The sequence below is a fragment of the Cinclus cinclus genome, chromosome 6, assembly GCF_963662255.1.
Source record: "Cinclus cinclus chromosome 6, bCinCin1.1, whole genome shotgun sequence".
Lineage (NCBI taxonomy): Eukaryota > Metazoa > Chordata > Aves > Passeriformes > Cinclidae > Cinclus > Cinclus cinclus.
Window position 1 is genome coordinate 18,193,504 of NC_085051.1, and position 22,646 is coordinate 18,216,149.

Consider the following 22,646-nt stretch of genomic DNA (forward strand, 5'->3'; position numbering starts at 1 on the left):
TTTTATTTGGTTTTTTGGGCTTTTTTTTTGTTTTGTTTTGCTTTTTGTTTTTCATTTTGTTGCTTTGTTTTGTGGGTGTTTTCTTTAATTCTGTTTTGGTTCTTTTTTTTTGTTTGGGTTTTGGGTTTTGTTTTTTGGTTTTTTTCAGGGTTGTGGGGAGGGAAAACCAAACAACAAGAAGCCACTTACATTCCTTCAGACAGCCCACCGCTAGAGTGATAAAGCTGTGACTGCAGGTGTAGATCAGCTGATCTGATTTTTCCCCAGCCTGATCCCAGGTGTGAGGAAGGAGGCACTGGCTCCAGTTCTGGCAGTCCCCAACCTCGTGGAGCTGCAGCAGAAATGCTGCACCTGTGGGGTCACCCTGCCAGGTGAGAGCGCAAGGTCCTGTTGTGTTCTGATGTTTGCCTTGGGTGTGACTGGAGCCAGCAGGTGTGGAAGAGGCAGAGGGTCACATTCTCTGAGCAAGGAGCTGTTTGTGAGTCCATCACTTGAGGGGGTGAGTCCTGTGCATCACAAGAATGTCCTGTTTGCTCCTGGGGTGGGGATCGGTGGTGGGTGGGAGGGGGCAAATCCACACCTGCAACCTGCTCTGTCAAAGGGACACTGCCCCAGCTAATGTCACTTGTCAGAGGAGTTCCTCATTCAGTACTCTCTTGGGCTGTGTAATTAATTCTAGTTTAAATGATCTTAAGTGTGAGATCTATCAACCCAGTGTGATCTTCTCCGTTATTTATTCCATTAGGTGCAACCCACCCAGTTCTGGTGTTGAAATTAAACTGGTTGAATTCACTTTTCATTCCTTCTTTTTGCTTTATTATCCAGGTGCCTGCTTGGTGTTTGTGTTTTGAATGTCTATTTAAATTAATTTTTAAAATATAATTGTTTTTAATGTTTAAAAGAAAACCACCTCTGTTTCACCACTCTTGGGTTAGGTTTTTGTGAAACCTGTATGTTGAGGGCCCTCTTCCTTGATGCACCCTTTTTCTCTTCGAAAAAGTTGTTTTGTGGCTGATTTGTTACTTGTTACTTTGCATATGTGAATAATTTTCTTTTTTTTTTCTTAATAATTTCTCCGTGTATCTGGGAATGAATTTGTGCAAAGGCAATGATAGATGTTTGTGCTGTGTGTAGTGCTGTGATGCTGCTCTTGCTCTTGGATTTCCCTTGGGTGGATTAAAAGAGAAAGTTTTATTTTATTTTTTTTCTTTAAGGTGCCCCATTCCTTGCTGCTTTTTGATTTACAGGGAGGGTCCCCAAAAGAGACCTTACTGATAAAACTTACGGGGTTTCATCTTGCCCTTCTTTCTGCAAGGATTGTCCCCTGAAACTGGGTGACTTGTGGCTGCAGGGCTGCATGGGATGCAGGTTTGTATGGCTGGGTTAAGTTGGAAGGAAAATTTGGTGCTGTGAAGGGCTGAGGTTCAGTGAAAGCTCTCCTTGTCCTTTGGGATGCTTTTAAAAACCTCTTTGCAAAATTGAGTCTTCCTCCTGAAATCTCCAGCTTTTCTTGCACTGTGCAGGAGCTAGTGACCTAAATTAGGCTGATTTGTAGCTTCCTGGACATGTCCCTGAGCCAGCAGGACCTGGGGAGATGGCATAGGATAACAGCTGTGGGTCTGCAGGACAGGTAACGCCCTTCTTCAGGCAGGCAGAGTCCTGCTTGCAAAAAGAAAAAGAAAAAGCAACCCAAAACCCAGTTTAAAATAGGGGAATTCCCAGCAATTTAATTAATCACCTATTAACTGAAACTACTCTGTATTGATAGAAGCACTGAGGAATGAAAGTAAATAAACACACCTCTGCTCCCCTCCCTGCAGGTGCTGCTTGTGCCTGGGGCAGGAGCCAGCAGCCAGCACCACTCCTTGTTCTTCCCACCTGTTCCTCTGGTAGAGGGTCCTCCAACCCCCCCAGCCCTTCCAGTCTTACCTTGTCCATGTTAACCTTGCCCCTCACTCCCACCCTGACCTGGCTCTTCTGGCTCCTCTTTGGGTTTCATGGTGTTTGCTGCCCTTAAATACATTTTTCTGGATCTGCTGAATACCCCTGTCTTGGGTTCAGGTGCTTGAGTCAGGTTTGGCTTGTGGAATTTCCTGGAACAGAAGGATGAAATGTCCTAAAACCCTGGGGGGAAATTCCAGCAAAACAAAAGGAAAAATCCTGGCAACCAAGAGGGGAATTCCTGCAACATTAGAGGAGACCATCCTAGAAAGCTAAATATCCTGGATAACAAGGGGAAATTTTCTGTAAGACAATGTAAGAATTTCCATGTGAGAACTAGGGACAAGTCCTTGAAAACAAAGGAGGAAATTTCTAAAAAGGGAATTTCTAGAAGGCAATGGGGGAATTTCCTACAAGGCTATGGGTGGGGGAGGTGGGGGGGGGGAAGAGCCTGGAAATAAAAGGAAGGAAATTCCATTACAGCGAGGAGGAAATTGCCAAAAATACCTGGAAAATTCCTGAAAAGCAGAAGAGACATTGTTTAAGAAAGTAACAGTGAAACTATTTCTGAGAGGGGAAATTTCTCAGAATACAAAGAGGAAATTACCTGGAGAGGATGAATGGTATTTCTTGGGAAATAATTTCTTGCTTCCCAGTGTCAGGAAATTCCAAAACACCAGAGATTTATGTCCAAAAATGAGGCAGTTTTATCCTAACTCCTGGCCACCTGCTGCCCTCTTCCTTTGCCCATTGCTGAGGCACCAGGAAGGCACAGCCTTCCTGAACCACCCAGCACATCTTCCCCCCTTGAACCTGCTGTGTTACCCCAAAGTGCAGAAACTCAGGCTGTGCATTCCCTTGTCTGTGTCAGGAGCTGAGCTCTGGGCTCCATCCAAAGCCAGTAGAGACACTGGGACCCCTTTCAAACACATCAACACCCACACCTTCACCCAGCAAATCATTTGTAAAGGCATCAGCTTTCCTCTCAAGCCCCCTCTGCTTATTTCTCAGTTTGTCTTCACAAACCCTAGTTCTTATTAACTCAACCCCTTTTAACAACCTGGAGCATTTGAAACTCCCCCTCCCCACTTTTCCACGGGGATCCCTGTACCAGGTGTGGCAAGGAAATGTTGGAATAAAGGAGGCAAGGACAGTTCACATGAGTCCATTCATCAGCACAGGTCCGTGGATGTGGCTGCTGACAGCCCAGGTCTCCCATCCTTTCCTTCCAGCTGAGAAGTCCAAATCTCTGGGGCTTCAGAGACCATGACCCAGGTGAGATGGGTGCACCCGTGTCCAGGTGTCCTGGCTGCTGTCCCTGCAGGCCTGGCTGGATGCTATGGACAGCAAACCCCAAAGGCAGCGTCTCTGTGTTAGCTGGGCTTCCTGTTCAACCCGGGTGACCTCAAACAACGCCTATAGGGGACTCAGTGTCCTCAAGTAACCCCAAACAGAGTCTCAATCACCTCAAGTAACCCCAAACAGAGTCTCAATCACCTCAAGTAACCCCAAACAGAGTCTCAATCACCTCAAGTAACCCCAAACAGGATCTCAATGACCTCAAGTAACCCCAAACAGGCTCTCAATGACCTCAAGTAACCCCAAACAGGATCTCAATAACCTCAAGTAACCCCAAACAGGATCTCAATAACCTCAAGTAACCCCAAACAGGATCTCAATAACCTCAAGTAACCCCTAACAGGGTCTCAATGACCTCAAGTAACCCCAAACAGGCTCTCAATGACCTCAAGTAACCCCAAATGACCTCAAGTAACCCCAAACAGTATCTCAATAACCTCAAGTACCCCCTAACAGGGTCTCAATGGCCTCAAGTAACCCCAAACAAGGTCTCAATGACCTCAAGTAACCCCAAACAGGATCTCAATAACCTCAAGTAACCCCAAACAGGATCTCAATAACCTCAAGTAACCCCTAACAGGGTCTCAATGACCTCAAGTAACCCCAAACAGTATCTCAATAACCTCAAGTACCCCCTAACAGGGTCTCAATGGCCTCAAGTAACCCCAAACAAGGTCTCAATAACCTCAAGTAACCCCAAACAGGATCTCAATAACCTCAAGTAACCCCAAACAGGATCTCAATAACCTCAAGTAACCCCTAACAGGGTCTCAATGACCTCAAGTAACCCCAAACAGGCTCTCAATGACCTCAAGTAACCCCAAATGACCTCAAGTAACCCCAAACAGTATCTCAATAACCTCAAGTACCCCCTAACAGGGTCTCAATGGCCTCAAGTAACCCCAAACAAGGTCTCAATGACCTCAAGTAACCCCAAAAAGGGCCTCAATCACCTCAAGTAACCCCAAACAGTGTCTCAATGACCCCAAGTAACCCCAAACAGGATCTCAATGACCTCAAGTAACCCCAAATAACCTCAAGTAACCCCAAAAAGGGTCTCAATGACCTCAAGTTACCCCCAAGAGGGATTCAATGACCTCAAGTAACCCCAAATGACCTCAAGTAACCCCAAACAGTATCTCAATAACCTCAAGTACCCCCTAACAGGGTCTCAATGGCCTCAAGTAACCCCAAACAAGGTCTCAATGACCTCAAGTAACCCCAAAAAGGGCCTCAATCACCTCAAGTAACCCCAAACAGTGTCTCAATGACCCCAAGTAACCCCAAACAGTGTCTCAATGACCCCAAGTAACCCCAAAAAGGGTCTCAATGACCTCAAGTTACCCCCAAGAGGGATTCAATGACCTCAAGTAACCCCAAATTACCTCAAGTAGCCCCAAACAGGGATTGATTCCTGGAAAGGCTGACATGGAACAGAGACCAGACAAAACAAAAGGAATAAAACAGGTATTTATTGAAAGCCCAGCCAAGGCTACACCCCAATCAAATCCAAGATGGATCCCAGTCACGAGTTTTACACTTTTATAAGTTTTGGTTCTTGTACATATTGGGGTCAATCATCCAATCCCAGCCCCCTGCCATTGTTTGTGCTTTTTGGGTAATGGTGTCCTTGATTCTCTGCTGGGATGGGATTGTTTTGTCCAACCCTGTGAAGAGAACTTACCTAACACAAAGTTTCAGAGTTACACAGTAAGCAGCAGAGAATCTGAAAGATACAAACCTAAAACCCAAGGCATCATTTCTCCCCTTTTGAGGCTTGACAAGGCCTTTACCTTGTCAAGTCTCTATTCTAAATATCTACTACTACTAAGTATTTAATAACACAGAAATATCTAACAATAGTAAGTAACTAACAACAGATAAATATCTAACAATGGATAAGGATCTAATAACAGTACATATCTCACAGTAAATAATAATAGATAAATACCTAACAGGAATTAATTAACAATAACAACAATTAGCAAACATGAACAGTAATAAATGTCTAACAGTAGTAGTGTCCTGTACAGTCAGGTAGTATCCAAGAAAAATAATGATTATCCTGAACAGTTCTTTAGGCACAGAAGAGGAGTAATTTAAAGCATGTTTTCATCTGTATCAGTCTCTGTTTTTACAGTTGTTTCAGGAGCAGAATCTCTCTTAACTCTGGAGTAGTGAATCCAGGGTCCTTTGCCAGCAACTTGGAGTGTGGTGAGGGTGGTCAGCAGAACCTGGGATGGTCCTTTGCCCTTGGCTTGTAGAGGATCACTGTCCCACCATTTAACATAGACCCAGTCTCCAGGCTGGAAGGGATGTGCAGGTGTGTCCAGTCCTGTAGGTCTGGACATAAGTCTGGAGCTTCTTCCTCCTCAGGCTTCACCATTTTCAATTCTTCAGATTGTGCTGAGTCCACAGGATGTGGGAGTTTGAGCCTTTGTTCACCTTGCTGCACAGATTCACTGGAAGGTGTCTCACGAGGCTCTGCCATGTCTGCTCCATGCTGTGTGGAGCTCAGCTCCTCCTTAGGGAAGGCCTCGCTCTCATCACCTCCTGAGGCATTTCCAGGCAGATCCTGTGCCTCTTGGCTCCTATGCAGTGCTCGGGGATGCTTTTTGTCCCATCCCCATCCACCTCCTCTTCACACTTTTGTTTCCATCTCCCTCAGCACGCTGTTTCCCATTCTTGACTTTTGGCATGAGATCCCCTTTAAGGAACTCTGCTGCCTCTGGGGTTGGAAGAGCATGGTCAGTGACAGTCACATCCTTCCCAGCTTTCCAAAGGTTGTGACAATCTGGCTGGTGCTTCCTCTCCAACACACCCATGGAGATCCTCACCCTGTCCTTCCAACATGAGCACAGCACCGACTGCTTCCCGCACTCAATCCACCAAAGAGGAGCAAAGTTGGTGGATCCAGCACAGTTAAAGCCATGGTTAAAGCCAGCATGACAGCTATAAGGAAAGGTTATCATGAACTCCCCAGCCTCCTGTGTCACCTTATCAAAAGGAATTCCATATTTCTTCAGAACTCATGGAGAGATGAGAGTCATCTTGTGACAGAAATGCCTCACACCTTTGGCAGGTCTCTCCAGCTGCTTCCTGTGCTCTGGAGGGATGGAATACCATGACTTGGGTTCCCCAAAATACAAGTAATTCCAAATGACCTCAGGTAACCCCTTCAAGTATCCCCAAATTACTTCAAATCACCCCTCTCAGGGACTCCATGACCTCAGGTAACCCCAAATGACTTTATGTAACCCCTGGGACCTCAAGAACCCATGAGGTTCTGCACCCTGAGCTCTCAGGGGGAGCAGCCTGCAGCACCCCACAGCAGCACATCGTAACCAGGCTGACAGGGGCAGGGATGTGAAGCAGACTCTCCCCCAGCTTCCTTCCTTCCCTGGTCCCTCCCTCCATTCATTTTCTCCTCAAGGAGCTGGCTCCTCAGCAGCAGGATCTGAGCAAGCCAGAGAACTCACCTGGCTCATGGTAACCCTTCACTTGTGCTGCATACAGTCAGTAGAGCCTTAAACTGGGTTTAAAAAACCCCAAAAGTGATGAATATTGTTACACAGAGAAAAAGTATAAAACAGCTCAGTGGACACAAGCCAACTTACTGTTCATGTCTCGTTCTTCCTGGCCTCTCCCAACCCTGAACACTGTGTTTGAAGGGAATGGGCAAAGGCAGCAGTGAAGATCTTACACAGTGGTAATTCAAGTGCACCCAGATTCACCAATAATGGTTGAATAAAATGCACCTGCTCATCTTTTCTACCTATCAAAAGAAGATTTGACCTATTGTTCCCTCTTTGCCATAAAATTCAAATCTGACAGAGAAGTTCCTGTGTCCACTAGGAAACACTTCTCAGTTCAGCAAGGGCTCTGGTGTGGTGAGCCCCTGGTACAACAGCAGATCCTGACACCCTTAACGATCCATTTCTAATGTTCTTTTTTACAAATGGCACATCGATTCCTTCCCAATTGCTGTCCTGGTGGCCACCCCCTTCCCTTTGGTCCTGGGCCTCCCTGCACTTTTTCGCATTGGGGGTTGTAAAAACTGCCATTATCATTGCCAGTACCTTTACCTTTTCTTCATCCCTTCTTTCATATCTTTTATATATCTGAGATGCCTTTCCAAACAATTCCTGGACGGGCCCACTCAGCTTCCTCTCCAGCTCCTGCTTCTGCTGCCTGTGAGCTCTTACCCTCCCAACAGCTGCCAAATTATTTGCAAAATCACTCTCCTCCCAGTGACTCAAACAAAATCCCTTCTTGTATCAGGCCAGGCCAGGCTTTGCTGACACATTGTCTCTTACACCATATACCAAAGCAGATCGCTGTACCTTACGGTGCACAGCAAAGCTGCTCCCCATCCAGCCGCAGTGTCCAGACACCCCCAGCACACCCATCCAGGCCCCCGGGCCACTCTCCCAGCAGCTCCAGCTGTGTAAAGCAGCAGGCGCAGGCACAGCCGGCAGTGCTCCAGGGATGCGCGGTGCTCCCCAGGGACGGGCGGTGCTCCCCAGGGACGGGAAGGGCAGGACGGAGCATCCCGCAGCCCCAGGGGCCGGGGCCGCTGCCGCCCCTGCCCGCCCGGCTGTCACAGCCTCGCCTCGGCCCCGCACCTCCCCGCAGGTCCCAGCCCGTGCTGCCGGTCCTGTACCTCCCTGTTTTCCCTCGCCTGCAAGCCGGGAATACAAACGACTTGCAGCTGGCCCTGTATTAGACTGCAGATTTTGAAGATCGGGCAGAGAACTTCCCAGTCCTGTGTTCTTTCCTTATCACACAGCCTCCTGCTGCTATTTGCCTTAACCATATTTCTCCACACTCCCATTCCACCTTTCCCAAACCAACACCATACTGCTTGCTCTGGAGACCCTTTCTCAGCACCTCTTCTTGCCCCCTCTGGGCGTCCATATCCTTAACTGCCTCTGGGAGAATGTGCAAACCCTCTCAACATTCTCCCAAAGGACCATCGGGAGGTAGTTTGGGATCATCATCCCTATAGTCAAGACCCTTTTTTGACTTTCCTTTGTTGCCCACCCTGAGCATCCTGCCATGTTTTACCCCCCGAAGTTGCACTCACCGGTGAGATTTGCCGAGACCCTCCTCAACTTTCCCTTACTGCCCCTTCTGGGCACCCATGTCCAGTGCTTGTTCCCTATGGACTCTTCACGGATGCCCCTGGTCTGCCTCTCCTGTCTCCTGGACGATCTCGGGTACCCCATCAATCTGCTGGTGCTGGCCAGCACTGAAGGGAGCTGTCACCAAAACCGGGTGAGGCACCTCCGGCTGCTCCTGCAGGACCCAGACGGTGGAAGGATCCTGGATGAGTCACCAATTGTCAGGAAAATTGCACAAATGCCAGAAGTTTATGCCCAAAAAGGAGGCACAGGAGTCCTCCAACATTATTGAAATGGAGAGAATCCACCAGGACACACACCTGTGGAGTGTTTCGGGGGGGGGGGGGGGGGGGGGGGGGGCAGCCTCCTTTTATCCAAAACTCCAGGCACCTGCTGCCCTCTTCCTTTGCCCATTGCTGAGGCACCAGGAAGGCACAGCCTTCCTGAACCACCCAGCACATCTTCCCCCCTTGAACCTGCTGTGTTACCCCAAAGTGCAGAAACTCAGGCTGTGCATTCCCTTGTCTGTGTCAGGAGCTGAGCTCTGGGCTCCATCCAAAGCCAGTAGAGACACTGGGACCCCTTTCAAACACATCAACACCCACACCTTCACCCAGCAAATCATTTGTAAAGGCATCAGCTTTCCTCTCACCAGAGAGTAACAGTCATGGTGAAATTTTCCAGGAAAGCAGTGGAGATCCTCTAAGCAGAGGGGAATGGAGGACTCTAGAAAGCAACAAAGACATTTACCAGGAAACAACGAGGAAATAGCCGGCAAAGTGACTGAGGAATTTCCTGGAGAGCAACGGGGGATTTTTTAGGGAGGAAGTGGGAAATTTCCTGGGAAACAAAAGGCAGTGTTCTGAAAAAACACGTAGAGTGCTTAGAAGGCAGAAGGCGAGTTCCTGGAAAGAGGAAAATTCCTCCAAAACAAGCAGCACAGGAAAAGGCTGCAGTCCTGTGCTTCAGCCCCACTGACCCCTCCATCCTTTCCTGGTCCTTGGGTAAGGAACTCGAGATGCCTCCCAGGGAATTTGGGCTGGTTTCACTGCTCCCCGCAGAGCTCAAAGGGCTCCGAGAAGAGCCGGACGGTCGCTGCTGCCCTTGACCCGCCTCCTGTCGGCGGCGGGCGCCGGTTCGCCTCTGCCCCGGTGCCGAGCGCTGCCCGCCGCACTTCAGCCTTTACTGGTTTGTCATTATTGGCAGCACAGCCTTAGCGCGCAAGCCAAGGCAGCCATGAGAAGAAGGATTAAAACAAATATCTGGCCCGGGTGTTTCCAGCCCTGGGAAGTCCCGGCTGGAGCGGGTGCGGCCGACCCCCTGCGCTCTGGGAGTCCCACGCTCAGCTTTAGGTCCGGTTTATTTATTTTCATTGTCGATAGTGTGGGGAGGGCTTTTTGCGGGGCTGCGCAGCGGCGTCCCCGGGGCCGGAGCATCCCGCGGGCACTCCGGGAGCGGCGGCACCGCCCCGCCGGGAGCGGGGCAGTTTCACTTTCGGAAGGGACACGTGATTTCCAGGAAAACGGGAGGGGCGGATAAAGAATCGGGCTCCTGCGGGGCGGCCGCCCCTCGCTCCGAGGTCACCGGCCCCGACCGGCACGGCACGGACCGGGCACCATGGCAGCGCCGGAGAAGGAGGGGTAAGCGGAGCCCAGCACCCCCGGCCCGCCCCAGGTCGCCGTTTTCGGGCGGCCCCGGTCCCCGCGGTGACGGTCCCGCGCCCGCAGGGAAGCCCAGAAGCTGCGGTTCGGACCGTGGCTGCTCAACGCCATCAACAGCGGGAGCTACCGGGGGCTGCGCTGGATCGACTCTGCCCACACCATGTTCCGCGTCCCCTGGAAGCACAACGCCAGGAAGGACATCACCAGCAGTGACCTGGAGGTCTTCAAGGTGGGTGGGACGAGAGTCAGCAGCAGCAACGTGGAGATCCTCGGAGTGGGTGGGGTGGGGGTCGCCAGCAGCAGCCTCGGGGTCTTCAAGGTGGGTGGGATGTGGGAGCTGGGAAGGAGGGGGAAGACCAGTCATCCCTGGAGACCTCCATGCTCGTGGAGCCAGGGACCCCATGCTCACCTGCCTGCACCCCCAGGCCTGGGCAAAGGTCAGTGGACGGTATGAGGAAGGCTCCGAGGACCCGGCTAAGTGGAAGACCAACTTCCGTTGTGCCCTGAGCAGCACCCACATGTTCAGGCTGGAACATGACCATTCCAAGTGTGGTGATGATCCCCATAAGGTCTTCTCCATTGTCTCAGGTGAGCCTTGCCCCATGGAAGGGCTGTGTTGGGTGGGGTGGGCAATCTCAGGACCTCCCATTCCAGGTGCTCTCCTTTCAGCCACCCTTCAGGACAGCAAGGAGGGAGATTCCAGCATCCTGAACCCTGTGGTGGGCCAGCAGGAGGGAGATTCCAGCATCCCAAACCCTGTGGTGGCCCAGCAGGTGGCACAAGAGCAGCTGCAGGTAGCTGGGTGGGCACAGCAGACCAGGAAGTTTCCCTGCTGACACTCCACAAGCATTGCTCCCAAGCTGCAGCCCTGCACCTGGCCAAAATGTGGGCTGGGGGAGGCTGTGTGCCCTGGGAACCACAGCAGTAAGATCCCATTCTCTTTCCCTCTCTAGCTGGAGCTCCACCCCCAAGACATGGCCTCAGCAATCACTGTTCCAGGTAAGAGCTAGTCCCACAATCTTTTTTGGGGGGAGGACACCCTAGGCTCAGCTGGGGCTGATATTGTGGCTGTGAGACATCCTACCCACTGTGCTCCCCCTTAGAGAGCAGGGACCCCACACAGCTCTCGCTTCTGGAGGAGCTGTTGCAGCAGTGTGACATCTCTCCCCACAACTTTGACTCACTGGCCACATCCTGGGTGCCCGCAGGTGAGCACAGTTCTGTTTGTGGGGTGATGTGTTGGTGACTGCCTGGGTGAGTGACCCCAGCACTTTCCCACAGGTGGTTTCCCTGCAGGGGACACACCCTGCCAGGACACCTTGCTCCAGCCTTATGCAGACACCAGCCAAAACAGCTGCCTCCCCCCCACAACGTTTCCACAATGGGTGTCCACAGTGGAGCAGCCCGCCTTGGACACCTACCAACCAGTGGGCCTCGTGCCAGCAGAGGAGACAGGTGTGTGCCTTAGGACAAGATCTGGCCCTGGCTGTGGCAATGCCATAATGGGGTGGGAAGAAGTCAGGGTGGTGCCACGAGCACCCCATGCCAAAGCAGCCCCCGACCCGCTGCATCTGGGACGGTGATGCTGATGCTGCCCATCTCCCGCTGCAGGGGCCGTGCCACCGCCGTGCCCCCAGACGGAGGGCATGGTCCCCGTGCGGTACGCGGCGGAGGCGACGCTGTTTGTGTCCGCTGCCAGCCCTGTGCCACAGCCACGGCTGCTGTGGGCTGACAGAGGTGAGGGTTATTAATTACTAATAGCTATTAACTATTATTACAATTGTTAACAGTAAACGTGCTTGGGGGAGGTGCGCTGGGGAGGGGCAACATTTCATTTTGGAGGATGTGGCTGCTGATCACTTCCTTGCGCAGATGGCATCCTGGATGTCACCATCTACTACCGGGGGAAGGAGTTCCATCGGGAGGTGGTTGGAGGCAGCCACTTCCTGCTGACGTACCAGCTCCCCAGCCTGGTGGAGGCCCCGTGCCCCTGGCACGTGGTGCACTTCCCCAGCCCCGCCAGCATGGCTGACAGCAAGCAGCGGCGCATCACCGAGGATCTGCTGGGCGTCGCGGGGCTGCAGCTGGAGATTCGCGCCTCCAAGGTCTTTGCCACCCGCCGGGAGAAGTGCAAAGTGTTCTGGGCCTTGTCCCAGCAGCTCGAGGGGGTCGAGGAGCCCCCACCCAACCTGCTCTGCCGGGACCAGGAAACACCCATCTTTGACTTCAATCAGTTTTGCACGGGTGGGTAGGGGTGTCGCGTAGTTTCCCACATGTTGTTTCCTGCCCAGCCTGGTTTGGGGCGCATGGGAGCTAGCCCCAGGATGCTACAACCATCCAAACCCTCCCAGACCCTCTGATCCCCCAGGCTCACCCCAAAACTGAGCCCTCCTTTGCCTCACAGAGCTGAGGGACTTCCACAACGGCCAAAGGCGACGATCCCCTGATTTCACCATCTACCTCTGCTTTGGGCAGGCCTTCTCCAAGGCCAAGCCTAAGGAGTCCAAGCTCATCCTGGTCAAGGTGCAGTAGCCAAAACTCACCACTAGCCCACGGCTGCCCAGGGAAGGGGAGAGACTCATGGAGACCAAGGAAGCTGGGATGTTGGGTGTTTGAGGAGGGAAACCCTTGAGGTTAAGGTGGGTGGGAGATGGAGGCTCTGGGTGCCTGAAGAGGGACCCTTGGGGACTGAGGCTAGTGGGATTCTGGGTGCCCAGGGATGGAGTTTCCTTAGGGACTGGGCAGGGGGAGCCTCAGGGGTCAGGGGAGGTGAGTGCTTGGGTGTACAAGGAGGGAGACCCTCAGTGTGCAGTGGAGATGGGGATTTGGGAGCCCTCAGGATGTGGGGCAGATGGACATCTGGATACCCAAGAAGGGTGTACCTTGGGGGCTAAAAGAGGTGGGGGAATTGAGTGACAGGGGAGGGGGACGCTTGGAGGCATGGGGGCTGCATGACCAGGGAGGGAACCCTTGGGGACCAGGGAAAACATGGGGCAAGGGTGGGCTGGAGGATGCTTGGGGTCTGGGCGGGATGGTGGTATGGAAAGCAGCTGCTTCAGGACAGGGACCCTCAGGGGTTGGGGGAGACAAAGGATGCCCCAGACATCTCCTCCCTGCACTCCAGAGGACAGGGCCATGCAGGTTGTTGCAGCCATTTCAGGCAGCTGCCCCTAACCTGCCCCTAACCCTGATGTTTTGCCACTGCAGCTGGTGCCCAAGATCTGTGAGTTCTACTATGAGCAAGTGCTGCAGGCAGGAGCCTCCTCCCTTGACAGTCACACCATCAGCCTGCAGCTCTCTGACTCCTTTGACCTCATGGAGCTCATTGAGCAGTACAACATGCAGCTGGGCTGACCCCACCTGCCCTCCTCCCCCTGGCCCTGGCACAGGCAGCAGGACCACTGGGCATCCCAGGCTCTACAAAACAGCACCCCCCCAATCCAAGGACAGCTTCACCCAAGGACCAGTTCTGGAGCTCACACACTGCTTTTCCCCTCAGTCAGCTTCTAGTGTGTGTTTTTGTGGAGTGTGGTAATTTACTGATTTCTTAATTTTTCCAAGTTAAAATATATATGTATAGAAATGTAGTTCTCTCTTGCTGCTGTTGCTTGGATAGCTGCCTCTGCTATCAGTCTGAAATCTTCACCACCCCTTTCTACCCCCAAAATCACTGGAGTCTGTGCCTAGCCTTGTGCCCAGCTGGCAGGAGCAGGCTGGTATCAGAGAGCTTTATCAGCACCTTCTTCCCCTTAAATTTGAGTTGGTGAGGTCACTTCCCAGTGTGAAGGGATGCATTTATCAATGCATTTATTTCCATGCATTACGGCTGCAAACATGACTTGCAATCAGATTGTGCTGAGGACAGCTTGGCTTGGACTAAACAAAAGTAATTCTTCATTGAGCACTGGCCCAGGGTTACTCACTGGAGATGTTCTGGAAAAAGAAGGCAATAACTACAACACCAGACACCCAGACCACCAGCTCAGAGGCACAGAGGGGGTGGTATCTCAGGGAGGAGTGTGGAAACCAGAGGGGTGCCTGAAGATGGGGTGTGCCCTCCCCAGGCTGAAAATAACTGCACCCCCTCGTTTCAGGACCCTGACCATCACTGTTGGTGCCTGGGCAAGGGGAGGTAGTAGTGTCCTTACCTGCCTAGTGACCTGGATGCTGCTGGGGCCAAAGGTGGTGGTCCCATAGCTTGTCACGTAATAGCAAGCAGAGGACTGTGCTGGGGGCTTCTCCAGTGGCTTCGGTACTGTGGGAAAGGGACACCCTTAGCACTTCAGCTCCATGAAACCCTCAGCCCTCTTTCCCCTGAGCACAGTTGTGGCATGAACTCGGGACACTGGGCTCACCTTTGGGCAGGAGCAGCTCTGCACCGAAACGGTGCCCACATGTCCCACAGGTTTTAATGTCTTCCTTTGTCCTGTGGAGGAAAAAGCCCAGGAAAGAAGGAGCAGGAGCTGCCCTCAGCACTTCCCATGGAATATGATGCCAAGGCAATGGAAGAGGCTTGCTCTTCCCACGCTGACCTGGGGTGCAGCTGTTGGTGGGACAGCTGCTGCCCTCCCAGGTGCCTGAGCAGCTTCAGCTCTTCATGAAACAGGGACATGTGGGCAATGTCCAGTGTGAATATTATGTGCCTGAGCCCCAGAGTCTCAGCTTCCTCACCTTTCCCTTTGTGCTCCAATTTCCCATGCCAGTAAGTGCTAACACCACATGGACACGAGCTGCTATGGTCAGGAGAAGGGCGCTGTAGTGCCTGGTGAGTTCCATAACTACTTTCACATGGCTTTTAGAAGCTGGCCAGCTGCACCAGCACTGCAGGACCACCCAGGTCCCTCCCTTGCTTGGGGGGCACACCGTGTACATACGTGGCACCTGTGCCATCCATGTCTGGCCAGAGGAGCTCTGCAGGACAGCCAGACGTTCGGCAGGGAGTCTTCACGCAGACGTGCAGCCCTGGCCACTCCTCAGCGAGCTTCTGGATGATGAGCACGACTGCCACCAGGAAGTCCCAGGCAAACTGGAACCCTTCCAAACAAAAGGAGAATGTCTCACTTTCTTACAGCCCCCAACCACAGCAGCCCAGGAGATTCGGTTGTGATCCACAACATTTCCAGCCCACAGCCTCAACTGTTAGACCAGCTCCATTTCTCCAGTTAACCAAACCTCCATAAGAAATTTAAGAATATGTTGGAAGAGCTCCCCAACTTGGGTGGCCCTTTTGCTTATCACTAGAGGACTCAGACTGTACTCTGCTGGGGCCTTCTGCGGAAGGATGATCCATTTGCTTCATGACAAGAATGAAAACTTGACTTTCTACTTTCATGTGATACCTCTAGAGGAGTCCTGAACAGAATTGCATGGAGAAAGGGGAAACCTTTAAGTGGACTGCTGGTGGACCCAGGCCAGACTAGGACATGTGGCAGAGGCTTCTTGGGACACTTCCCATAGGGCTGGAGGTGGCAGAGGCAGAGCTAAGGAGAGACATGAAATATGAATCAGGGATCTTACCTGTCCTTTCTGATGGCTTTCTGCAGCGGAGCTCCAAGTAGCTGTAGGCTCTCTGGTTATTCTCTTTGATCAGCACAGGTTTGCCATTGCATACAAGCAGGCAGGTTACCTTGGCCACCCAGTGCGTGGAATAGAAGGAACAAGCTTTCACCAGGAACCTGCAATAAGATTGCCTGGAGCTTTCACCACTTTTCTCCCTAATGCTGGGAGAAAGCTGGCACCAGATGGACTTGAAAATATGAACCGAGTTTCAGTAAGAACAGACACCAAATGAAGACCTTCCCCTACTTGAAAGCTCAAGCAGCAGGAGCAGCCCCTTAAACCAAGAGATCCTTCCTGAGTTGGCCATCTTGTCTTGGTTTTGTCTTGGATGGAGTTAATTTTCTTCCTAGCTGCTGGTACAGTGCTCTGCTTTGGATTTAGGATGAGAATGATGTGGATAACACACTGATGTTCTAGTTGCTGCTGAGCAGGGCTTACATCAAGTCAAGGATTTCTCAGCTTCTCAGGCTGTCCTGCCAGTGACGGAGCTGGGAGTGCACAAGAAGCTGGGAGGGGACAGCCAGGACAAAGGGTTATCCCATACCCACTGACATCACACTCGGCATATAAACCTGGGGGAGAGCTGGCTGGGGGAACCATTGCTTGGGAACAGGCTGGGCATGAGTTGGTTAGCACTGAGCAATTGGTTTTTATTTGCATCACTTGTTCTTCTTGGGTTTCATTTCTCTCTTTGCTGATTTCCTTTTCATTACAATATTATTATTGCTATTACTGTAATAATTCTAATTTATTTCAACTATTAAACTGTCTTTATCTCAACTCATGAGTTTTCTCACTTTTCTGATTCTCTCCTCAATCTGGCTGGGGAGAGTGAGCAAGTGGCTCTGTGGTGTTTGGTTGCTGGTTGGGGTTTAACCACAACACCATCAGATATAACTCTAGACACAAGCCCAGAAAACCATGAGAAGTTCCAAAAACCTGATACAGTTCCAACACCCATAGAAATGAGAACATTCTTGGGTGAGACTGTGAGACCTCTGCCTGCCTGGATGGGCACAGATGAACCAAACAGCCCCCCAAATGAAAGGTGAACCAGAAGGAGCATGGCCTCTGCTCACATCCAGGCAGTGAACATCGCCAGGGCCCCACACGTGGTACAGCTGAGAAGCCACCCTGGTATCCTGACTCCCAGCCTCAGCCTGACTTGGTACAGGTTCATCAGCCAGGGGCTTGATGAGAGTCATCCTGGCACTGCACCCAGCAAACTCACTCCCACAACCTCACTGATGGCCTGAAACCAGTGCTTACCTCTGGAAGAAGCCCTCAGGTATTTCGGGTGAGAAGTAGGCACGGATGTGGAGGTCCTCAGGGTGATCTCCTCCCCACACCTCAGACACTTCCTCTGTCTGGTTCAGATAGGTTGGGAACAAGTACCAGGACTCGCCTTGGCTCCGTGTTGTCTCCCATGGCTTCCCAGGCACAAACTCCCTGGCCTGTGGGTTGAGTGCTTCACCAGTGTGCTTCACCTCCAGGCAGAGCTCAAAGTGCTCCAGGAGGCTGAAGAGCTTCCCTCTCCCTTTGTAAGGCCTGTGTCCCATGATTTCCTCAAAGACATCCCACATCCCTTCCAAACAGAGCTGGTGCTTCACTAAGGCGCGCACAGCCTGGTGGCACAGCATTGCCTTTGACTTGAAGGTCCACACCCAGTTGGCCCTGTCTCTGATGGTGGCATGCTCCCCGATCAGCGTCTCCACAGAGATGGTCTCCAGCTGCTGGACAAGGTGGTGCCGCACCAGGAGCTGCATGGGGAGACAAGGAGACATGAGTTGGCAGTGCAAGGAGCCCAGCAAAGCTGCAGAACTTGGGCTCTACAGAGATGGTTCTGACCCCGGCACTCACCTTGAACATCGTTATTAAGAATGTAGGCTGGAGAAAGACGGTGCTCTCCAAGTGCTTGATTTCCTCATACCACACGACGAGCCCGATGCGGTGGAGGTACCGCAAGATGTCCTGGAGGAGCTCTCTGCCCAGGCCAGCCAGGTGCTTGCACTGGCAGAGTTTGCTGACTAAGTACTGGAGGTCCATCATGCCTAGAGGGAGATGCAGGAGCTCAGCATGCATCTATCAGACACAGCATTCCAAGGCAGATGCTTCAGAGAGACAAAAACCACCAGCAGCATCCCATGTCACCTATGCCATCCCTGGGAAGTAGCTGGGATCAGAGTCATGCTCAGTGATTGTGACCAAAAATGTTCTGCCTCTCTTCAGCTGTCCAACTGCCACCCTGAAGCTCCCACAGCCTTGCCTTGCCTCAGCAGGGCTAAGAGCCTCTGCCAGGACTTTCTGAAAAAAAAGGCTAATACTGGGATTTCTTTATTATTGTTTGAGGAAGCAGGTTTGTTTCCAGCAAGAATTAGGGTTCAGATTGTCAGTTATACCTCAGACTGTCACTCAGCAATGCAGAGAGACAGGCAACAAAATCTGGCTTAGACCTCCACAAAAGAAAAGCACTTGCTCCTCATTCTCTAATCCTACAGTGTCCAGAGATGTCACTGGGAATTGGTGATGTTCATTCCTGCTTTAGGTATATAGGCAAGGGGCTGGAGCTGCCTGCTAGTCCTGCTCAGTCACAGGACACATGGAAAATGGATCTAGGGAAGGGTAGGGGCCATTAAATGAAGTTAGCAGGATGCAGATTTGAAAACCACATAGTTGCATTAAAGCTGTGGAGCTCCTTCCTGCAAGATGCTTTTAATTTCTTATACAGGGAAAAGGGGAGAAAGAAAAACATCACTGGAAAGCAAGAAACCAGACAATGTGGCCTGTTCAGGTGTGCTGAGCATTAGCACTGCAAGGTCTTCAGCAGTGACCCCACCGCCCCACAAACAGGGCCAGAAGATGCAGCAAGCACTGGAGAGCCCATCCCCAACTCAGGAAAGCACTGGAGAGAGCCTGTCCTAGGCACGGGACAGAAGCTCCTCTCAGAGAGGCATGGCAGGGGTGACAGAGCACTCACCGTGGTTCGCAATCTCCTCGCTCTGTGCTATATCCACAATGGCAGCTTCCACCTGCCTGTAGACAGGCGGCAGCACCCGGACTACCTCAGGGAAGAGCTCCTCATTCTTTACATGCTTCAAAATAGTGGCCTCGAGCTTTTTGATGTCACAGTGATCCGTGCAGTTGACAGTAACTAAGTTTAGGATCTGGAAAAGAGGAAGCATATACCTTAAAAAAGCACATCCAGAGTTTTTTAGCTTGTGAGGTAAAGGAAGGATCTGATGCCCATGAGGTCACCCAGGGTGAGACACATCACTGGCTCAGCTTCAGGGGGCACCTCCTTCACACCTCTGTTCTGTGGCAGTTCCTGAACATCACCTCGTGATGGTAAATGACCCCTCACACTCCTCCTCAGGCACTTGCTACAAGCCACAGGAGGAGATGCTCATGACCTACGAGGGACAAGGACCCTGCAGGTCACAGTCAGGGGTTACCACATCCACTCCAGCCTGGGGATAGGCTGCAGTAATGGCCTGATGCACGTGTACTAGGTCACCTTAGCCAGTAGCACACTGGGCTGCCAGAGACAGCAGGTGACCTCAGCCAGCCAGAACCCAGGATAAACTCAGCCTTACGGTTAATGTGCAGCTCTCCATCTCTTTCAGCTTCTCCCACTGGTCCACGTAAAACTTGGGCTCCTCACTGCTCTCCAGGTTGTTGATGAAGTGAGCGAGGTTACTTTTTCTCTCCGCCAGCATGGCTGTTATTCTGGCCGTGATGTCATGTGTCTTCTCTGCTACCTCCTGCTCCTGGCAGCAGTCCACATGTGTTCCCACAGGAAGCACCACCGAGTTTGGGACTCTCATGGACAGGTTGTTGACCCAGAAACCAACGAGCTCTTTGAATGTTTTGTCGTTAGTTTGGTACCTGGGGAGGGAGAAAAAGAAAATCCCAAATTCACATCTCACCCTCTGCATTTCCAGCTAACTACCACCAGTACAGGCCTGCATCCCAGGACCTCACTGGCCAAGAGCTCAAATGTCAGAAGCTGATGTGGGCTGTATCCAAGCTCATCCTTCAGTTCCCCATCCTTAAGCTATGGGGTGTAGCTGTGGATGAGAGCATCCTGCTGTAGCACCAAACCCAAGCCTGATGCACCCTCCATGTTCAGGGACCACAGAATACAGTAGGGATTATAGGGATTTGCTTCTTGCAGAAAGCAAGTCCATTTTGATGGGGTTCAGTTGTCACATAAGGAGTTGATGCTTATTCAACCCCTTCAAACAGAGATCTTGGGCAACGTAATCACAGAGCTGGTGGATTAAAAAGTTGATCTGCAAAAAGAGGGAGAGGGAGAGCCAGCTGTGCCAATAGTGAGGAGACCAGGCCTCGAGGTCCAATAAAAATGATGTGAATTTGTGCAGTGCAAAGTTTCCCCAGCTCCTTTTTAGTTTCCCCACTCTACCTGGAACCCAAACCAGCTCAGCACTTACATGTGAAGATTGATGACGAGGATGACGAGCGCCTGTGGGGTGATGAACACATGGTGAGTCATGTAGTATTCCAGCTGGCCAGCAAAGTCCCAGAAGAGAAACGTGAAGTCCTCGATCTGGAACTCACTGATCTCTATCCCAACGGTTCGCTCTTCCTTGGGCACCAGTTTGGATTGTCCTTGCTTCAGGCTTCTACAGATGGTGGACTTCCCTGCCAGTGAGGCCCCCAGGAACATGGTCTTGACCCTCTTGTCCTCCTGCCCCAAACCATGCTGAAGTTGGTTGAAGTAATTCCGGATCTGCTGAATGCCACCAGCACACACTTCACTGGGTGGCTCCCGGAGGGGGTTCCCACTGGCCTTAAACATTTTGAGGAATTGTCCCTGGAAGAGCTCCTTGGGGAGCTGGCGAAGGGCATTGTTCTGCACATGGAACTCCTGCAAGTGTGCCAGCTGCAGGACTGGCTGCGGGAAGGTCCGGAACAGGTTGTTGGAAATGTTGAGATACTGGAGGCTGCCTTGACAAGCTGCCAGGTCCCTGGGGAGGGCACAGAGACGGTTGTTGTTCAGCCGCAGGTGTTTAAGCCTGGGGAGATGGGAGAAAACTCCCTCCGGGATGGTCCGGATTTGGTTCTGATTCAGCTCAAGCCTCTCCAGACAGACCAGGCTCTGGATTTCATTGGGAAAGTCCACAAACTCATTCTTGGACAGTATCAGCTTCTTGAGGTTGCAAAGCTTAGAAATGCCGGTGATGGTCCGGAGCTTGTTCCTGTCAAGGTCAAGGCTCTCCAGCATGGAATTGCTCAGGACTGCGGGAGGGAGCACACGCAGCCTCTGGGCAGAGAGGTTCACTTCATGCAGTCTGTTCTCCTGCTGCTGACCTGGACACATGGGACAGGGAAGGTGGTTAAAAGAGACTATGACTCCGCAGAATTGCAGACTATTTTTTCTTTTTGTTTTACCTTTGGGTAATTTTTTATGACTTTGGGTAATTTTGGCCAGCAAGGAAAAGCAGAGAAGCTGGTTGAACAGTGCCACCACAATCACTGCTTGAACAGATCCTGTGTCTTTTCAAGAGAGGAACTGAAGCTGAGGATCTTGGCTGGGACTGAAGATGCAGGAACAGTTCCCACCAGATGTTGACCTGCAGCCCAAGTGTCACATTACCAGCTTTGTGCTCATGCTTTGAGCCCTGCAAGAGCTTCAACCACAGATGTACCTACTCCAAAACTGAGAGTCTTCCAATCCCAGCAGTGGGCTGTGAGGGCAGAGCCAATGTCAGGACAGCTGCTCCCCAAATAACTCACCCAAGCCCACTTGCAGCTTTTGACTACAGCTATGGGGATGCACTGAGGCCAGGGCCAGTGAGTTCAGACACTTCCTTTTTCGCATCCTCTCCCCCCCTCCAGATGCTGCTGTGATTGCCTGCAGGGATCCTCCCAGCCCTGGAAGACTGGGGAAATAACACAGAGATGGTAGGGTTCCCCAAAGGACAGGATACACAGGCAGGGACTCAGTGAGGGCTGAGAACATCCCCAAACAGAGGGTGTTTAGGGAACAGAGATTTGCAGGTGAGGAGAGCGCCAGCAGGATGGGAATCACACGATACCAGAACAAAACATGGTTAGATTTGCTTTCCTCTCCCTTGTTTCACTTCCTCCCATGACGCCAAGCACAGCATCCCCTTATGCAAGGCACCCTGCTCAGGACTGACTCATCATCGTTTCTCAGCATCACCACTGAAAAGTAGGACATGCTCCAAGCCCAGCAGGAAAGCAAGCCTTCACCCTCCCCAAGCACCCAGTCTCTCCCTCAGCGACAAGCCAAAGAATTGCCACCATCACTGTGCCAGAGCAGTGAAGAGCCAGGGCAGCTACTCACAGGCTCTGGGCTGGGCCATGACCCCGCAGCGTGGCACCAGCTGGATCCTCCAGCACCCGCCTCCCCCTCTCATTTCCTCCTCTCATGTCACTCCCGCCTCCCGACCTCTACCAGGGAACCCCACCCTCTCTTTCTCCATCCAACCTCAGAGCAGCTCTCAAGAACCCGAGCGCCTCTGGCCAGATGGCAGGGCTAGGGTTATGTCCCAAAAGCAGTACTGGAAGTCACCTCTGAGACAAACACGGTGACAGAGTAGGTCCTGAGTCAAATTCCTGGTGCAGCATATCCCTCCCAACAAACTTTTGGCATCACCACTCTTGCACAGGAATGAAAGGACACTAAAAAGAGGTTATACTGTTACCAAACCTGCATATATCAAGTAAGATTTCTTCCCTTAAACAGGTGGCAGCATCTGATCCAAGAGGGTCGAACAGAAAGGGGGGAAAAAAAGGCAAATAGTATACAGAGTATATTAGAAAAACTGTTTCCTGGAACATGCCAGAAAAGGCATTTTTAGGTATGTTTCTCATTGCCTTTCCCAGGAGGCACCTTACAATTTGGTAATTTAATTTTAATGGCAGACAGAATGAAAGAAGCAGTATGCTTTTTCATGTAACTTCAGCAGAAAGCAGATGCAGAAGCTGTAGTTTTCAGTCTCAGCACTCCCCAGGC

General features: G+C 51.7%; 2 protein-coding genes across 5 annotated transcripts; one reads left to right on the forward strand and one right to left on the reverse strand.

Moving 5' to 3' along the window:
• The first annotated feature begins 9,947 nt into the window (after positions 1–9,947).
• Positions 9,948–13,671, forward strand: IRF7 (interferon regulatory factor 7). Of its 4 annotated transcripts, none has more exons than XM_062495155.1 (11): positions 9,948–10,063; positions 10,151–10,313; positions 10,510–10,672; positions 10,739–10,878; positions 11,038–11,083; positions 11,188–11,292; positions 11,366–11,539; positions 11,696–11,821; positions 11,957–12,328; positions 12,489–12,607; positions 13,292–13,671. In XM_062495155.1, the coding sequence occupies exons 1-11, from the start codon at positions 10,041–10,043 to the stop codon at positions 13,436–13,438; spliced, it is 1,578 nt and encodes a 525-aa protein (XP_062351139.1). In that variant the 5' UTR covers positions 9,948–10,040; the 3' UTR covers positions 13,439–13,671. The 4 variants fall into 4 exon arrangements, with proteins under 4 accessions (XP_062351139.1, XP_062351141.1, XP_062351138.1 ...); XM_062495157.1 differs by having other exon boundaries at positions 10,754–10,878; XM_062495154.1 differs by having other exon boundaries at positions 10,510–10,878.
• Positions 13,672–13,772: 101 nt separating this feature from the next.
• Positions 13,773–21,993, reverse strand: LOC134045394 (malignant fibrous histiocytoma-amplified sequence 1 homolog). The gene is made up of 10 exons (XM_062495153.1): positions 21,975–21,993; positions 20,095–20,974; positions 19,237–19,528; positions 18,621–18,807; positions 17,504–17,694; positions 16,913–17,403; positions 15,602–15,759; positions 14,959–15,118; positions 14,440–14,510; positions 13,773–14,339 (listed from the first exon to the last, which is right to left on the reverse strand). The coding sequence occupies exons 1-10, from the start codon at positions 21,991–21,993 to the stop codon at positions 14,092–14,094; spliced, it is 2,697 nt and encodes an 898-aa protein (XP_062351137.1). The 3' UTR covers positions 13,773–14,091.
• Positions 21,994–22,646: the final 653 nt, after the last annotated feature.

Bases quoted from the DNA above. Each gene is read 5' to 3' on its own strand.
- LOC134045394 (XM_062495153.1), bottom strand. The intron at 18,808-19,236 runs GTAAGGCTGAGT...CCTCTTTTCCAG, and splicing joins TGGAGAGCTGCACATTAACC to ATCCTAAACTTAGTTACTGT. The intron at 14,340-14,439 runs GTGAGCCCAGTG...CCTTTCCCACAG, and splicing joins AGAGCTGCTCCTGCCCAAAG to TACCGAAGCCACTGGAGAAG.
- IRF7 (XM_062495154.1), top strand. From the start codon at position 10,041: ATGGCAGCGCCGGAGAAGGAGGG. The intron at 10,314-10,509 runs GTGGGTGGGACG...CTGCACCCCCAG, and splicing joins GTGACCTGGAGGTCTTCAAG to GCCTGGGCAAAGGTCAGTGG. The intron at 12,608-13,291 runs GTGCAGTAGCCA...TTGCCACTGCAG, and splicing joins CCAAGCTCATCCTGGTCAAG to CTGGTGCCCAAGATCTGTGA.